Raw genomic sequence first — 15,952 nt, forward strand, 5'->3', positions numbered from 1 at the left:
ATATGTTTCTTCCAACTAGGGAAAAAACAAAAAGTTTTATGTGTGGATATTGAATTAGTAGGATTTAGAGTAATTAACTTTTAATAAACTCATTTTCCATGCACATTAGAAGATTAGTCTACACAGATTAAAGGACTCAAATGGCAAATGTTGGCTCAAGTCAGGAGAGCAGTACAGCCTCATAAAACTTCATGGATTATCCTTAGAAACTCAATAGAGAGACTGACTCATGAGAGGTCCTGCAGAACAAGTCTCCACTATGTGATCCCACCTGATAAGAAAGATGTTATCTTAAATAATTTTATTTCATAAAAGTACATGTAACAATAACTGTTAAAATAATCAAATTGGACAGAACTGGGGGCAATTTTAATCATCTGATTTTTATGTTCTAGGCATTTTTCTGATATATTCATAAGCAATGTTTTTCAAGTGTATTTCATATAACTCTATGAAAAAGTGACCCAAAAATAAATAAATAAAAGGAGTTCTGTGTATCTAGCATTGTCATTGCAGTGGCTTGGGTCACTGTTGTGGTGTGGGCTCAAACCCTGACACTGGAAGTTTTACATGACCCAGGCATGGCCAAAAAAAAAAAAAAAAAAAAAAAAGAAAAAGAGATGAATCTATTGAGGTCCTTTGAGGTCGCATGGAGAGTTTGAAAAGACATATCTGTTTGTACACACCTGTGACCCTGGATCACACACTTAAACGGGGAGCTGAGCTTTCTAATGAGTTCTCCTTTGATTATGAGGATGATATGTAGTGGGTGATATTTGTCTTGCTCATTTGCTGCCCCCTTATTGATTATGACAAAACATTGAATGATAGGAGATATTCCACTTGGGGAAATTAAAGGAATAATATTTACTGTAAATATTGGAATTTTTCAAAAAAATCATAAAATAATTTAATAAAAGCAAAACTTGTTTCCAGTCCTTCAGCTCAATGAGTACACCTTGCAAACAGACACTAATATCCCATATTACAATGATTAGATGAGCTGCCAGAAAAAGTTGCATAGTAATAAATGCATGATTCAATATTTTGCTTCATCATACTGGGGATTAATAATAATAATCTAAAGCCATATTATATCCACTTTTAAAACATTTTTCTTTCTCTGTGGATTGCACTTGGAGACATATATTTTATTATCAGTTTTTTCCTATAATTATGGTAGACACATAGATGACATAAGTTGTGTAGCAGAACAGAGAACCTAATGAGTAGGAAAAAAACCATGTGAAAACGACAAGTACATTAAATTTTGTACTATCAGGGAGAGGAATTAAGGTAGTGATATGCAAAATGACATTCACAAGAGTGAGAAAAGGAGGTCTCAGATTTTTCTCTATAATAATGTTTTATAAGTAGCTGTGATTGCTAAGAGGAATTCTCCCCCACCACAGTTCAGCTCCTGACTATTAAAACAACTTTATTTTATATTAAAACTATAAAAACAACTCAGTATGATATATTTCATTTGAGAAAAAAAATTCTTAAAAGATCCTTGTATTCCCTTGAAATAAAGAGGAATTTACAAACACTTCACATCCAAGGTTGGGAATCCCATTTGGAAAAAGGAAAGTGGAAAACTCTTGGATACTAGAAAATTCACAAAACTTAAAAGTGAGTTACATAAATTGTGTAGAGAAGTTGGAATTAAAATGAAATTCCAAGAAAATTAGAATTGGGAGCTCTACTTCCACAGTTTGATCAAAAGCTGTTTGAGCTTACATTCAAGGACACTTCCTAAGCCCCAGGACAAGAGGACCTTTTACAGTTACCTTTCTATAGAGTATTTTCAGACCCTTCTTTAAGTCCTTATTTCTCAAACTGTAGATGAAGGGGTTCAGCATGGGTGTGACCACAGTGTACATCACTGAGGTTGTTGCACTTGAGTATGAGCTGTGGGTAGCAGCAGAGCTAAGGTACACTCCTAAGCTTGTACAATAAAATAAGGAAACAACTGAGAGGTGTGATGCACAGGTGGAAAATGCTTTATACTTCCCTTGAGAACATGAGATGGCATGTATGGAGGAAACTATTTTTGAATAAGAGTAAAGGATACCAGTAAGGGAAATACCAGCCAGCAATACAGCTCCACAATACATCACCAGGTTATTGAGAAAGGTGTCAGAACTGGCAAGTTGGATCATCTGATTGAGTTCACAGAAAAAGTGGGATATTTCTAAGACTGGACAGAAGGACAGTTGCAACACCATTAAGCTTTCTAATAAGGAATGCAGGGCACTTATGATCCAGGACACCAGAACCAGCAGTAGACAGAACCAGAGATTCATAATGACTGTGTAGTGCAAGGGGTGACAAATGGCTTCAAATCTGTCATAGGCCATCACAGTCAGGATTAGGCTGTCCAATCCTGCAAAGAGTGTGAAAAAATACATCTGGATGATGCAGCCTTCAAAGGGGATAACTTTGCTCTGCGTCTGGATGTTCCACAGCATCTTTGGGATGGTGGTGGAGGTGAAATAGATGTCTACAAAGGACAGGTTGGAGAGGAAGAAGTACATGGGACTGTGAAGGTGTGAATCTGAGCTGACGACCAGGATGATGAGCAGGTTCCCAAACACTGTGATCAGGTACAGGGAGAGGAATATAATAAATATGATAGGTTGCAATTCTGATTCATCCATAAATCCCATAAGAAGAATTTCTGAAATTCCTGTTTGATTCCTTGGTGCCATGTGGTATGGTGAATACTAAGAAAGAGGAAAATAATATGACCAATTTTCACATAAATGAGCATTATCTCATTATTAAAATATTACCATTTATATATTGCCATAAAAATTAATTTCAATATTCTGTTCATGGACTTTGTGCTCTTTAGGGGAACTGCTGTGTCAGCTCTAGTTAGCAACCATTCTACCTGTCAGTATTTTCCCCAAGATGTCATGTATTAACAGTTTGATGAGGACTTATTTTATGCATTTGCAAAAAAAAATGAATTGTGGCAAGGTTCCAGGTACCATTTATGCAGAGAGTATAGGGTGCTGAAAAATAAGTGCTCCTAACATCCAGTTATGAAGACAGAATATAAGCAAATAAAAATTATATACAATGCAGGTGTTATAAGAAAAATAAAGCAGGTGTAAAGGATTGGGTAAAATGGTAGCACTTTTAATGCACGTTGGGGCAAGACTTGCCAACCAGATGACATTTGAACAGAAACCTCAATGTAGAGAGATCCTTGCCATGAGCATACCTGGGAAGTGTGTCTTGTGAAGGAACACCTAGTGCAAATGTCCTGAGTGAAATATTTGTTTAAGATGCTTCAGTCCAAAAAAAATTAGGTCTAGCAATGGAAATCAGCAGTGAGGAAATGTGGATTCAGAGAATGTTGACAAATGAGCTGACCCCCTCCTATTGCTGAAAATGCAGTGCAAAGGGGATCCCTTGTCCATATTAGATATCTGTGGCACTTTGGACTATTCAATATTAAAAAAAAACTATATGAAACAAAATTGAATGAGAATCAAATACAGATTTCTAAAAGAAAAGAGATATAATATTTATATATAATGAAATATATATATCATAATATGTATAATTTAATGAAATCAGTGTGGATCACCAATTCACTTATAGATTACCCAAGATTTGGACATAAAAGAATGTGAGAGAAAGTCTTTTAAAATGTGTGTGGACTAAACAGTATCTAACTTATATTTTCCTCTCACATAGAGACATATGGATTCAAATATGAGTACAAAAGCTAAGGTGATCATTGGTCAAAGATAAAGAAGAATGCCTTCCAGACAGAGGTTGAACATGATGCAACTTTCATAAATAGATCTGATCAAAATAGAATAAATTAAACACTAAGGGATAAGAGAAGGAAAAGTATTTGGAAATACACATAAAGCATGATTTATTAGCATCACATAGGCAGAAGAACATTCATTTTCATTTCTGTTTAAAGCAAGGATTGGCAAGTAAAGAATATTTAAATAACAATACTGATCATTCAGATAAAAAATTACAGCACAGAGAGAGCACAAGATGACTTGACACAGAGTTTACCTCCCCAAATTTATAAACTCTCAGACATTCTGTAAAAATATCTGTATACATTAATAAATAATGTAAAACCACAAATTTGAGGGAAATATCCCAATTTTTTGTTTGAAAGAATATAATCAAAAATAGGAATAGGAGTTCCCATTGTTGCTCAGAATGTTAAAAACCCTACTAGTATCTAATCTGATGTGGATTCCATCCCTGGCTTCACTCAGTGGGTTAAAAATTCCTGCGGCATTGCCTTGAGCTGTGGTATAGATCACAAACACAGCTCAGATCTTGCATTCCTGTGATGGTGGCACAGGCTGGCAGCTGCAGCTCCAATTTGACCCATATCCTGGGAACTTCCACATGTAGCAGGTGCATCCCTAAAAGGCAAAAAGAAAAACAGAAATAAAAGCAGGCTGGAATCACTATACAAAAGGAACTGAACTGGCATGTCTCTACTTTTTTGATAGAGAAAGTAATTGGCTAGCTAACCTACAAATAAATTCAGTCTTATATGAAATGAAATAATTACATCATCTTATACAAAATGAAATAATTACAAAGTTAGCTCATTAGCTTCTTCACGCAGTAAATTTTTTTTTTCACTTTAATGCTGTAGAGAGGAGTTACTGTGAAATATATGTCTCATGAACTGTTGTTGCAAGGAAATATTTGTCATCATTCCTTGGTCTGGATATTCACATCATAGTCAAATATGCTCCAAGTTAAAAAAAAAAAAAAACAACTTTCATCTCTACATCCACCACAGCTAATACCCTATTACTCTACCAGTTAACTGCAAAGGTCATTGGCCTTAGGTTCTACTTTTACTGGAAACATTTATACCTCCATTCCCTATTCTAATTGGGCTCCCATGTCTGTCATTTAACAGTCAGCACTGACCTTTGCATTGCTGTGTTCATATTCACTCTATAGTTGGCATCAAAAACTAATACATTAAGTAATTAATTAAAAAACCCCACAGTTATATTGGCTCCAATTTAGTTTGGACTAGCTCTCAGGTGAACTCAGATAAATAGTTCTTGGTTATCATCCCCAGTGACTTGATCCTGTAGTATTTATTGGGCTCATTGACCCACCTGGGTGAAGTCTCCGAGAGGAAGGTCTCAACATAAATTCATTTTGGATGATTGATGTTGGAGAGAGAAGTTGTTTCCAGAGAAGATGGTGGAATTAAACCAAGCTTTGTTCTTCCATCCAGAGTTATGATCGAAAAAGCAGCAATTATATCCTAACCAGTCCATGGTTGCTCAGGTTAAGACATTGCAGCAGAGGGGATATTTACAGCTTCTTATCTCTGATAATTAGCATGTTTCCCTCTTGTTACTACTACCTCTAATAATTGATTTCCTGAGGGACACTGGTCTGGACAGAGAGAAAAATTTTCCTGCTCATTTTCTGTGTCTAGGGGACAGTGGTACAAGCCAGATGAATTCAGTGTTTATTGCTTCTCCCCTTGACCTCTTCTGTGTTCCAGAGGAATAGACATTAATGTCCCAACCCTGACTTCAACTTTTCTTTGGAGCCCATGATTGGGATTCTATCTGGATTTGGTCCCTAGTCAAGCACTGGATCTGTTGCGGAAATTGCAAAAACTGTGGCATTGGAAGGAGACAAATGACACTTGGAGATATAGAAAAGCAAGATTTATTCAGCATGGGTATGGGCTCAGAGGAGTCACCTCCAGAGTCTGAGCACCAGGTCTTTGTTCTCAGCAACTGTTTTTTTTTTTTTTTCTTTGTCTTTTTCCATTTCTTGGGCTGCTCCCACAGCATATGGAGGTTCCCAGGCTAGGGGTCAAATTGGAGCCATAGCCAGAGCCACAGCAACTTGGGATCCAAGACCTACACCACAGCTCTTGGCAACACTGGATCCTTAACCCACTGAGCAAGGCCAGAGATTGAACCTGCAACATCATTCCTAGTCGGATTCGTTAACCCCTGAGCCATAACAGGAACTCCTTTTAGCAACTTTTATACATTACAAGGTCTTGATTTTCCCATGTAAGCATCCCAGACCTCCCCCCTTCCCCGAGCAGACAGTGTTCCTCCCTAAGAAACTGAGCAAGCAAGGTTACAGAAGCAGAACTGATAAGCAATGCTGGGAACACAATTAGCAGGGCTGCTGGCTTGGGCATAGGGTGCATAGTTGCTACATTATTAAAAGAGAAGTGGTAGGAGGTGAGCATAGCTGAAAAGACTTGCAGCTGCCTTTTTAGCCAAGGGGTGGTGTGTGTGGGGGTTATTCCTTAGTTAAAACTTTTATTTCAGATCTAGTGGGTCACAGCCCCTAAGAGACTACCCCCATCTTCCAGAAGTGAGTTTCCATTGTCCCTTGAACATAAAACGTTTGGCAGCACACTGCTTGGATTCATAACAATTTTGCAGATACAATTAGGAATTTCATAATTCCAATACAAGTTAAGAGCAGGTATCTTGTCCCTCATTAGAAAATATTTGTTAATTATAAGATATATTTAGATCTTAACACCTTCTAGGTTTTTTTAACTTTAGGAAAAAAATCTGTTCTCCGAGGCAGTACTACTATGAATTCCACTTTCCTTTGCAGAGATGGGGTTCTTGGGATTAGTGATCTGCCAGTTATAATCTGAGTAAGGCATAGGATATTTATTGGAATTCTGTCAAGTTTCTTCTAATTTTAAAACTGTGAATCAGTGACTCTTAACCAGATTTGTCTTTGCCCTGAGTGATATTTTGTCATGTTGAAAGCATATCGCTAAAAACCTATGCACAAGGCAGGATCCACCACAACGATCCTGCCTCCAAATATCAACAGTGAGAAAATGAGTAGACCTCTTCTGGACCAGCACCTTCCCCACTCCACTGTGCATACCAGTCACCCAGATGCTGGTTCCAATGCAACATCTAATTCAGGACATCCTGCCTGGTGAGCCAAGAGGTTTCTGGGTGGTGATGTTGGTGAAGGTACTGAATTGGGGAAAACATTTTGAGTGAGCTAGGTGTAGTCATTTTATAGATTACTGTGTCCATAGTTTTACATTTTTTTCTACCAAAAACCATCTTCATATGAAGCTTTGAACAAAAACTGTGTGCTTTTATTCCAGAGGCTCTGATACATTTTGTCCAGCTCAAAGGCCATTGAATCACCTCAAATCATCTACTTTTTAAAAAGCCTTTGTAATGGCAGATGTCCATATTTTAATATCCATAACTTTTGAATGTATAGTCTATGTCTAAGGGACATTTTATACAGCATATGGAATAAAGTTTATAGTAATCTAATTTTAAGATTAGCTATGATTACCAAGGTGTGACTAACTTAGTCACAATAATCCTCTAAATGTGGATGAGAGGTGAATTAGAGTTGGAGTCCCAGAGAGATTTGAAAATGTAAACTGCTAACTTGATGATGTGGCTCTTAGCCAAGCAATGCAGATGACCCCTAGAAACTGGAAAAGGAAAGACAGAAAAAAAGATTCTGTCCATCCTCCAGGAGGAACTCAGCCATGTTGATCTCATTACTTTAGTTCAATAAAAACAATTTCAGGCTTCTGACATCCAGAAAATTAAGAGCATAAATTTGTTTTATTTTTAAAAATTTTCTTGGAGTATAGTTGACTTACAATGTTGTCTTAGTTTTAACTGTACAACAAAGTGAATCAGTTTTTTTTAATCAATTGTTCAGATTCTTTTCCCATACAGGCTATCACAAATATTGAGTATATTTCCCTGTGCTATACAGTAGGTCCTTGTTACTCATCAATTTTGTATATAGTCATGTGTATATGCCAATCCCAACCTCCCAACGTAACCTTTTCCCCAACATTTAAAATAGATATTGTTGTAATTTAGTTCAGTAGCAGTAAAAATCCCATAATGATATATACACAATAAAATTTAGTTTGAGGAAAATGAATTTCAACTTAATTCAGTCATTTAGCTTTCCTTAGTTATAGCAGTTTTGTGTTGATATTTCACCTGAAGTAAAAGTATAAACTAAAGTCGATTTAGAGATATTTGGTCCATTTGCTGACACAGAGAACTTTCCATTATATAAATTGAAATGTGTTTCTGGTTTTGAAGCCTGTGACAAATTAATATAGTAAAATTAATTCCTTGTTAATATTAAGTTCATCTGTTCTACTTTAAACTGTGTTTAGGAGTTCCGGTCGTGGCGCAGTGGTTAACGAATCCGACTAGGAGCCATGAGGTTGCGGGTTCGGTCCCTGCCCTTACTCAGTGGGTTAACGATCCGGCGTTGCCGAGAGCTGTGGTGTAGGTCGCAGACGCGGCTCGGATCCCGCGTTGCTGTGGCTCTGGCGTAGGCCAGTGGCTACAGCTCCGATTGGACCCCTAGCCTGGGAACCTCCATATGCCGCGGAAGCGGCCCAAAGAAATAGCGAAAAGCCAAAAAAAAAAAAATAAATAAATAAATAAATAAACTGTGTTTAAATTTCTACAGTCCTTCTATTTCATATTAATTAAAATTTCATTCTATTTTTTAACCCTCTAACTTCCTTTCAGTTTTCCAGGAAACATAAAAGATAGCAATGTAAATGTGTTTGTATGTGTCAGCATATTTAGTAATGAAAATGTATGCAACACAGGCACACACACACACACACAAACACATGCACCTTATTCTTGGACATTTTAATCAGACTCAACAAAGTATTTCCACACATTTGCTTTATTTCTCCACACATCAATCAGAAATGCTGCTTAGTATCCTACATTATGTTCATAAATAAGTTTACTGAGCCTTAGGGAAATTAAACTGTTCACCATTACATACAAAACACAAAAGATTATTTTGCACTGTAGTGAATTGTGTACAAATAGAGTCAGGCAGTATATACTCATATTTATGGGGCTCCTTTATTTCTACAGATGGTACATTTTATTTTATTTTTTTCCAGGTCCATTGAGATGTAATTGACCTATATAGCATTGTGTAAGTTTAAGGTGTAAAATGTAATGATCTAATATATATATATTATATATATATATATACACATATATGTATTCCAAATTGATGATCAAAATAACTTCTCTTTTGTCTTTTTAGGGCTGCACCTGTGGCACATGGAAGTTCCCAGGCTAGGGGTCAAATTGGAGCTGTAGCCATAAGCCTACACTTCAGCCACAGCAACTCAGGATCCATGCCGCATCTGCAACCCACACCATAGCCCACAGCAATGCCAGATCCCAACCCAGTGAGCGAGGCTACTGATCGAACCTCTGTCTTCATGGATACAAGATGTGGCATAGGTTGCAGATGTAGCTCAGATCCCATGTTGCTATGGCTGTGGCATAGGCTGGCAACTGCACCTCTAATTCCACCCCTAGCCCAGGGAACTTCCATATACTGCAGGTGCAGCCCTTAAAAAAAAAAAAAAAAAAAAAAAAAAAAGAAGAAGAAGAAGAATATGATGAGAAAAGTGTAAATGTGCATGGCTAAAGTCATATGTAGAACACAGGTAGATGAGTCACACATTCTTTAAATGACAAGAAACCAAAGTGTCCGGTAGAGATAAAGGAACACTGATGGTAAAATTAGTAATTCATATTTGATAAGCTCATTTTTGCATGAAATAAATTATCCTAGATATAGAAATGGAGTAAATTGATTCTATATGATTGAGACCTCTTTAATACTGTATTGCATATTTATTTATTTATTTATTTATTTTTTCCATTTCTTGGGCCACTCTCGTGGCAGGTTCCCAGGCTAGGAGTCTAATCGGAGCTATAGCTGCCTGCCTACGCTAGAGCCACAGCAACGTGGGATCCGAGACTTGTCTGCAACCTACACCACAGCTCGTGGCAACACTGGATCCTTAACCCACTGAGCAAGGCCAGGGATCGAACCTGCAACCTCAGGGTTCCTAGTCGGATTCATTAACCACTGCGCCATGACGGGAACTCCTGTATTGCATATTTAGACATCGCCAAGAGAGTAGATCTTAAAATTCCTCATCACAAGAAAAATTGTAGCTATGTATGGGAATGGATGCTACCCAGACTTAGTGTGGTGATTATTTTGCAATACACACAAATATCAAATCATTAGGTTGTACATAACAGACTTATGCAATGTTATATGTCAATTACACTTCAATTTAAAAAGAGGGAGAAAACACAAAGGAAGTCATGTGAGAGAGAGAGAGAGAGAAAGAGAGAGAGAGAGATCACCCCAACCACACAAAATATCACAGGTAAGTCTTAGACACCAGTTATGTACAGTTGACTACAGCCATGAGGAGACCAGCAGAACTCCAAATAACTTCTCACCATACAGTCTCGTTTGATAATAAAGATATTATGTTAAAGTGCCTGCCTTTAAGACGGCTTGTTATGCAGTGGTGCAGAACTAATTCAATAATCAAAGCTTAATAATGTGCTTCTGCTGATTCTCAGCATTTGTTTTTATATTTGAAGACAGCATTCATGGTTATGCTCTTATAAAGTTTATTTCAGACAACTGTATTAAAAAGTAACTACGCTAGGGTTCCCTTATAGGAAAGGAGGAGAGTTTGAAAGGGTATGCATGTTTGTATAAGATGATGGTGACCTTGAGTCATACGACTGTCCAGGAATTTAAGCTGCCTCATTTGTCATTCTATGTCCATAGCGACGAATAGCTTCATGAGCATCAAGGAGATATAAAATGTAAGATATTGATAATTCACTAAATTCACTATTCCTTTAAAGGTTATGTATACATTTTAAAACAGGGAGATACTCCATTTAGAGCAATGCAGGGTCAAACTATAAGGAGTATTGGAAGTTTTCTAACACAAATAGAAAGATAATTCAATGAAAAAAATGCTCAACATCACTAATTATTAGAGAAAGCAAATCAAAACTACAAGGTACTACCTTACACCAGTCAGAATGGCCATAATTAATAAGTCTACAAATAATGAAACCTAGAGAGGGTATGGAGAAAAGGGAACCCTCTTTCACTGTTGGTGGGAATGTAAATTGGTACAACTACTATGGAAAACACCTAAACACATGCTGAATATAGAATTACCATGTGATCTAGCAATCCCACTCCTGGGCATATATCCAGACAAAATTTTCATTCAAAAAAATACATGCACCCTTATGTTCATTGTAGCACTATTCACAACAGCCAAGACATGGAAACAACCTAAATACACATCAACAGATGAAAGGGTTAAGAAGGTGTAGTACATATACCCAATGTAATACTACTCAGCCATAAAAAAGAACAAAATCATGCCATTGCAGCAATATGGATAGAACTAGAGATTCTCATATAAGTGAAGTCAGTCTGAAAGAAAAGGACAAATATCATATGATATCCCTTGTGTATGGACTATGATATATGGCACAAATGTACCTATCTACAGAAAATATACAAACTCATGGACATGGAGAACAGAATTGTGGTTGCCAAGGGGGAGGGGGAAGAAGTGGGATGGACTGGGAATTTGGGGCTAGTAAATACAAACTATTACATTTGGAGCGATAAGCAATGAGATTCTGCTCTGTGGCACAGAGAATTATATCTAGTCACTTGTTATGGAACTTGATGGAGGATAAAGTGAGAAAAAAGACTATATACATAGTTTATGTATATATAAAACTGGGTCTCTGCTGTACAGCAGAAATTGACCAAACAGTATTAATCAAGTATAATAAAAATTTAAAAAATATTTTAAAATGACAATGAATTCTTCATCCATATGTATAAACACACGGACAACAATACTTACAGACTGACAAAAATTCTTCAGGTTTAAATGAGTAGATGGGCAAAATGGTTAAAATATATTTTTGCATAGTGATATATTGAATGATTTAAAATCTTGCTCCACTGTACTTAAGGTCATCTCTGGCTCTAAGATCATATTAGGGTCATCTATTTATTAAATTTTGTCTTTTAATGAAGAATCATCTTGGGATATTGTATTTAATGATCAGTTGTTTACAGGGACTATGTTTGGTACTGTGGACATGCAGCTGAATGAGGGAACATGGTCCTAGCACCTAAAGAGAAAACCGGGTCCTAACGTGCATAATAAAACCCAGTGACTGTCTACAAAATGCTATATCCTAAAGACTACATTTTCTTGAAGCACACTTAAGGGTGATACACAAATGATTGATATACACATGAATAAAGATCTGCAGTGTATTATACAATTTTATAAATTGCCTTTGTTGCCAAGTGTTATTTTTCATAGCAGTAGATCAACCCATGATTATTCTTTTAGTCAAATAAAAGAAAAAATATTCAGTATGATATATATTGAGAAGAAATTATTCTTTAAATATCTACTTTGTCTCACTTGGTAAATGGCGATAACCAAATATTTCCAGTCCAAATCTGAGAATAAATTTTGAAAATAAGAAATCAACAAAGGGAAACAGTGTGATTTTAAAGAATGAGAAATCTTAATTGAATTACTTAATTTGAATAGAGAGGGTGAAATTAAAACTACAAGAAATGCATAGAAGGGCTAAGTCCTATTTTCAAAGTCTTATCATAGGATTACAATTTCTGATGCTGAGGGTTCGATCACTGCAATTGTGGCAATTCTTCACCATAGGAAAAATGGCCCTTTTACACTTTTCCCAAAAAAATCTCTTCAGAGCCCGCTTTATGTCCTTGTTCCTCAGACTGTAGATGAAGGGGTTCAGCATGGGTGTGACCACAGTGTACATCACTGAGATAACTGCACTTAACTGTAAGCTGTCAGTAGAAGCAAAACTGAGGTACACTCCTAAGCAGGTACAATAAAATAAGGAGACAACTGAGAGGTGAGATGCACAGGTGGAAAATGCCTTATACTTCCCTTGAGAAGACGAGATTCTATGTATGGAGGAAACTATCTTTGAGTAAGAGTAAAGGATACTAGCCAGGGGAGAAACACCAAGCAGCCCAACTGCAAAATACATCACTATGTTATTAAGAAATGTGTCAGAACAGGCAGATTGGATCATCTGATTGAGTTCACAGAAAAAGTGAGGGATTTCCAAGTCTTTGCAGAAGGACAGTTGCAACACCGTTAAGATTTGCAACAGGGAATGCAGAACACTCATGATCCAGGAAACCAGGACCAGTAGTCCACAGAGCTTTGAGTTCATGATGACCCTGTAATGCAGGGAGTGGCAGAAGGCTACAAACCGGTCATAGGCCATCATGGTCAGGAGGAAGTCATCCAGCCCTAGAAAGAGTGTGAAAAAGTACATCTGAGTGATGCAGCCTGAATAGGTCATAAATTTGCTCTGCATCTGGATGTTCCACAGCATCTTTGGGGTGGTGGTGGAGGTGAAACATGTCTACACAGGACAGGTTAGAAAGAAAGATGTACATGGGTATGTGGAGGTGGGGGTCTGAGCTGACAGCCAGGATGATGAGCAGGTTTCCAAGCACAGTGATCAGGTACATGGAGAGGAAAAGCCCAAATATGAGAGGCTGCAGTTTTGGTTCCTCTGAAAATCCCAGAAGAAGAATTTTGGAAGTTTTTGTGCTATTGCCTGGGTCCATGGTTGGAGGTGACTACCAAGAAAAGGAAAAACAGCATGATTAGATTTATAGAAATGAGAATTACTCTCATAGTTGAGATGATACATTTTATATTTTTCAGTCAAGAATTAACTTCAATATTTTCTGTGAAGACGTGTTTCCTCTCAGTGGTTTCACTGTTTCATCTCTGATTAGGAATCTTCCTCCAAAATCAGCATTTCTCTTAGGAGATTATATACTCAACAGTTGAATGAGAATTTTTTTCATGAATTTGAGAGACATATGCTCAGTGTAGACTGTTTCTTAGTCTAGTCAGTATTTTCAAGTGGAAAAACAAAAATGGCTACAATTTAATGATGGTGAAAATATATAAGTAAATATAAAAAATTACATAAGTACATCAGATGGTAACAGGTGCTATGAAGTAACTAACCAATGCAAGTATAAAGCAGAGTGTGGCTATAATGTATTCTGTTTTGCTGGGTGTTGTGGCAAGACAGTCAAATAAGGTGAGAGGTGAACAGAGACCTCAAGGAAGAGAAGGTAGAAACCTGAGCATATGTGGGGAAGTGTGTGCCTGGCAGAAGGAATAGCCACTGAAAAGGCCCTCAGGAAGATGATTCTTTGAGATGTTCAAAGCCAAAACATGATATTAGTGTGGAGAGTGTAATAAAAAAGTGAGAGAGTGATGAGTTATGGTGTTTGTGAATTTTAAAGAAAAAGGGGATCTCAGTACTGCTTAAATTTCAAGACACAGGGAATCTCCTCTTCACACAAATTACCTTTGGAACTTTATTACAGGGTTGCCACAGAATTATGTCCAATGAAACAGATGTCCTCCTTGGTACCATGTGTTGATTGTGTTCCAGTTCCCTGTATTATAGGCATGACCTCAGAATAAATGAGCCCATATACCCCAGTCTGAGGAGTGTTCTCACTCCACAAAGTCTACACACATACACACCATAGCACATCATGGCCTCCTGGTGTGTGTTACTTCCATATCCTTCTAACCACAACACTGTTTAATATCTGAATACATAGAACACAAGTTTGATCATATTAACTCTCTCATAAATTATGGTGAAATGGTACCTAGAAATCCCTATCCTTAAGCTTCTCATAGACAGGTAATTTTGGGGGTCCATTTTGGTTTGGTCGTATTCTGTCCTGTATATAAAGGAGTGAGAGAGAGAGAGAGGTGGGGGGAGGGAAAGAGGGAGAAATTAAATGGACATGGAAAGCAATAGATCTAATAAGCTCAGTTGTCCTGAGAGACTGTGAGGAAGGAAATGCTTTGTTCTGGTGCCATACAATCCAGATTATGTCTCACTGATACCCAGGGAAAATAAGAATGGAGGGACAAATATGTGCCAGGGAAATGTAATGATAACTTTATGGTTTATACCACCTTACAGATTGAACATCAGGAGAGAAAAATGAGTAAAAGTAGTAAACTATACTTCACTCTCCAAACTTCACACTTCACTTTTTAAAAGTTGGGCACTTGGGGAGTTCCCATTGGGGCTCCATTAGAGAGTGGAAGACTTGACTTTCTTGTGCTCATTCCACTTAGCCAGCTGGTCTATACATAACCCAATACAGGATGAGGCAAACCCCTTCCTCATGTTTTATAGGTGGCACATTTATTTGTTATTCTTGGGCATTGGGGGTTTCTGTTGTTGTTGTTATTTCCCCAATACAATTTTTTTTTCTACTGTACAGCATGGTGACCCAGTTACACACATATATATATATACATTCTTTCTTCTCCCATTACCATGCTCAATCATAAGTGACTAGACATAGTTCTTGGTGCTATAGGCATTGGGTTCTGATCTCTTTTTTGACAAGTCCAATGGACACAACTAGTCATGGGTCTATTTCTTGTTCAACATTCAAAAGCCTCCCCAGACCATACTCTATAAAATCTTGCAGCCTCCATGCCAATCCATGCTCTTATCTGATTAATTTTCTTCATGTTATTCACCTGAGGACATTACTTCATACTCACATTTAATTGAGGTACTGTCTTCCTCACTGCAATGCAATCCCAAAGAAGCCAGGATTTTAATTGCTTTGTTCACTTTTATATTTTATGAAAATTATGTGAATGTATGTACACTTATATAGAAAATAATGTGAGAAAACAAGAATTTATGAATAAAAAATGAGACATAGGATATAAACATAGGTTAAATAGAATGCTTTTCAAAGAACTGAATCAAGCAAAATTGAATTGAACATTAAAACTAACTGAAACATGATATACAATAGGGAGAATTGAACAAATCATTCTGATTAATAATTAAATTACCTAAGACCTTGACATATAATAATTTAACATATAAAAACCCTAGAAATTTCTGATATTTGGCAGATATTATGTTATTATCTGGTGAGTGAATCA

The 15,952-nt window shown here is 37.0% G+C and overlaps 1 protein-coding gene and 1 pseudogene across 1 annotated transcript; both read right to left on the reverse strand.

Moving 5' to 3' along the window:
* Positions 1-1,742: 1,742 nt before the first annotated feature.
* LOC100512156 (olfactory receptor 7A17-like) lies at positions 1,743-2,711 on the reverse strand. The gene has a single exon (XM_003123411.2). The coding sequence runs from the start codon at positions 2,709-2,711 to the stop codon at positions 1,743-1,745; it is 969 nt and encodes a 322-aa protein (XP_003123459.2).
* Positions 2,712-12,545: 9,834 nt separating this feature from the next.
* On the reverse strand, positions 12,546-13,395 carry LOC100512334 (olfactory receptor 7A10-like; annotated as a pseudogene).
* Positions 13,396-15,952: the final 2,557 nt, after the last annotated feature.

This window comes from Sus scrofa, chromosome 2 (assembly GCF_054392235.1).
Source record: "Sus scrofa isolate SSC_HxYL_T2T_F1_AM1 chromosome 2, Sscrofa_HxYL_maternal_Yorkshire_Landrace_v2.0, whole genome shotgun sequence".
NCBI classification, from domain to species: Eukaryota; Metazoa; Chordata; class Mammalia; order Artiodactyla; family Suidae; genus Sus; species Sus scrofa.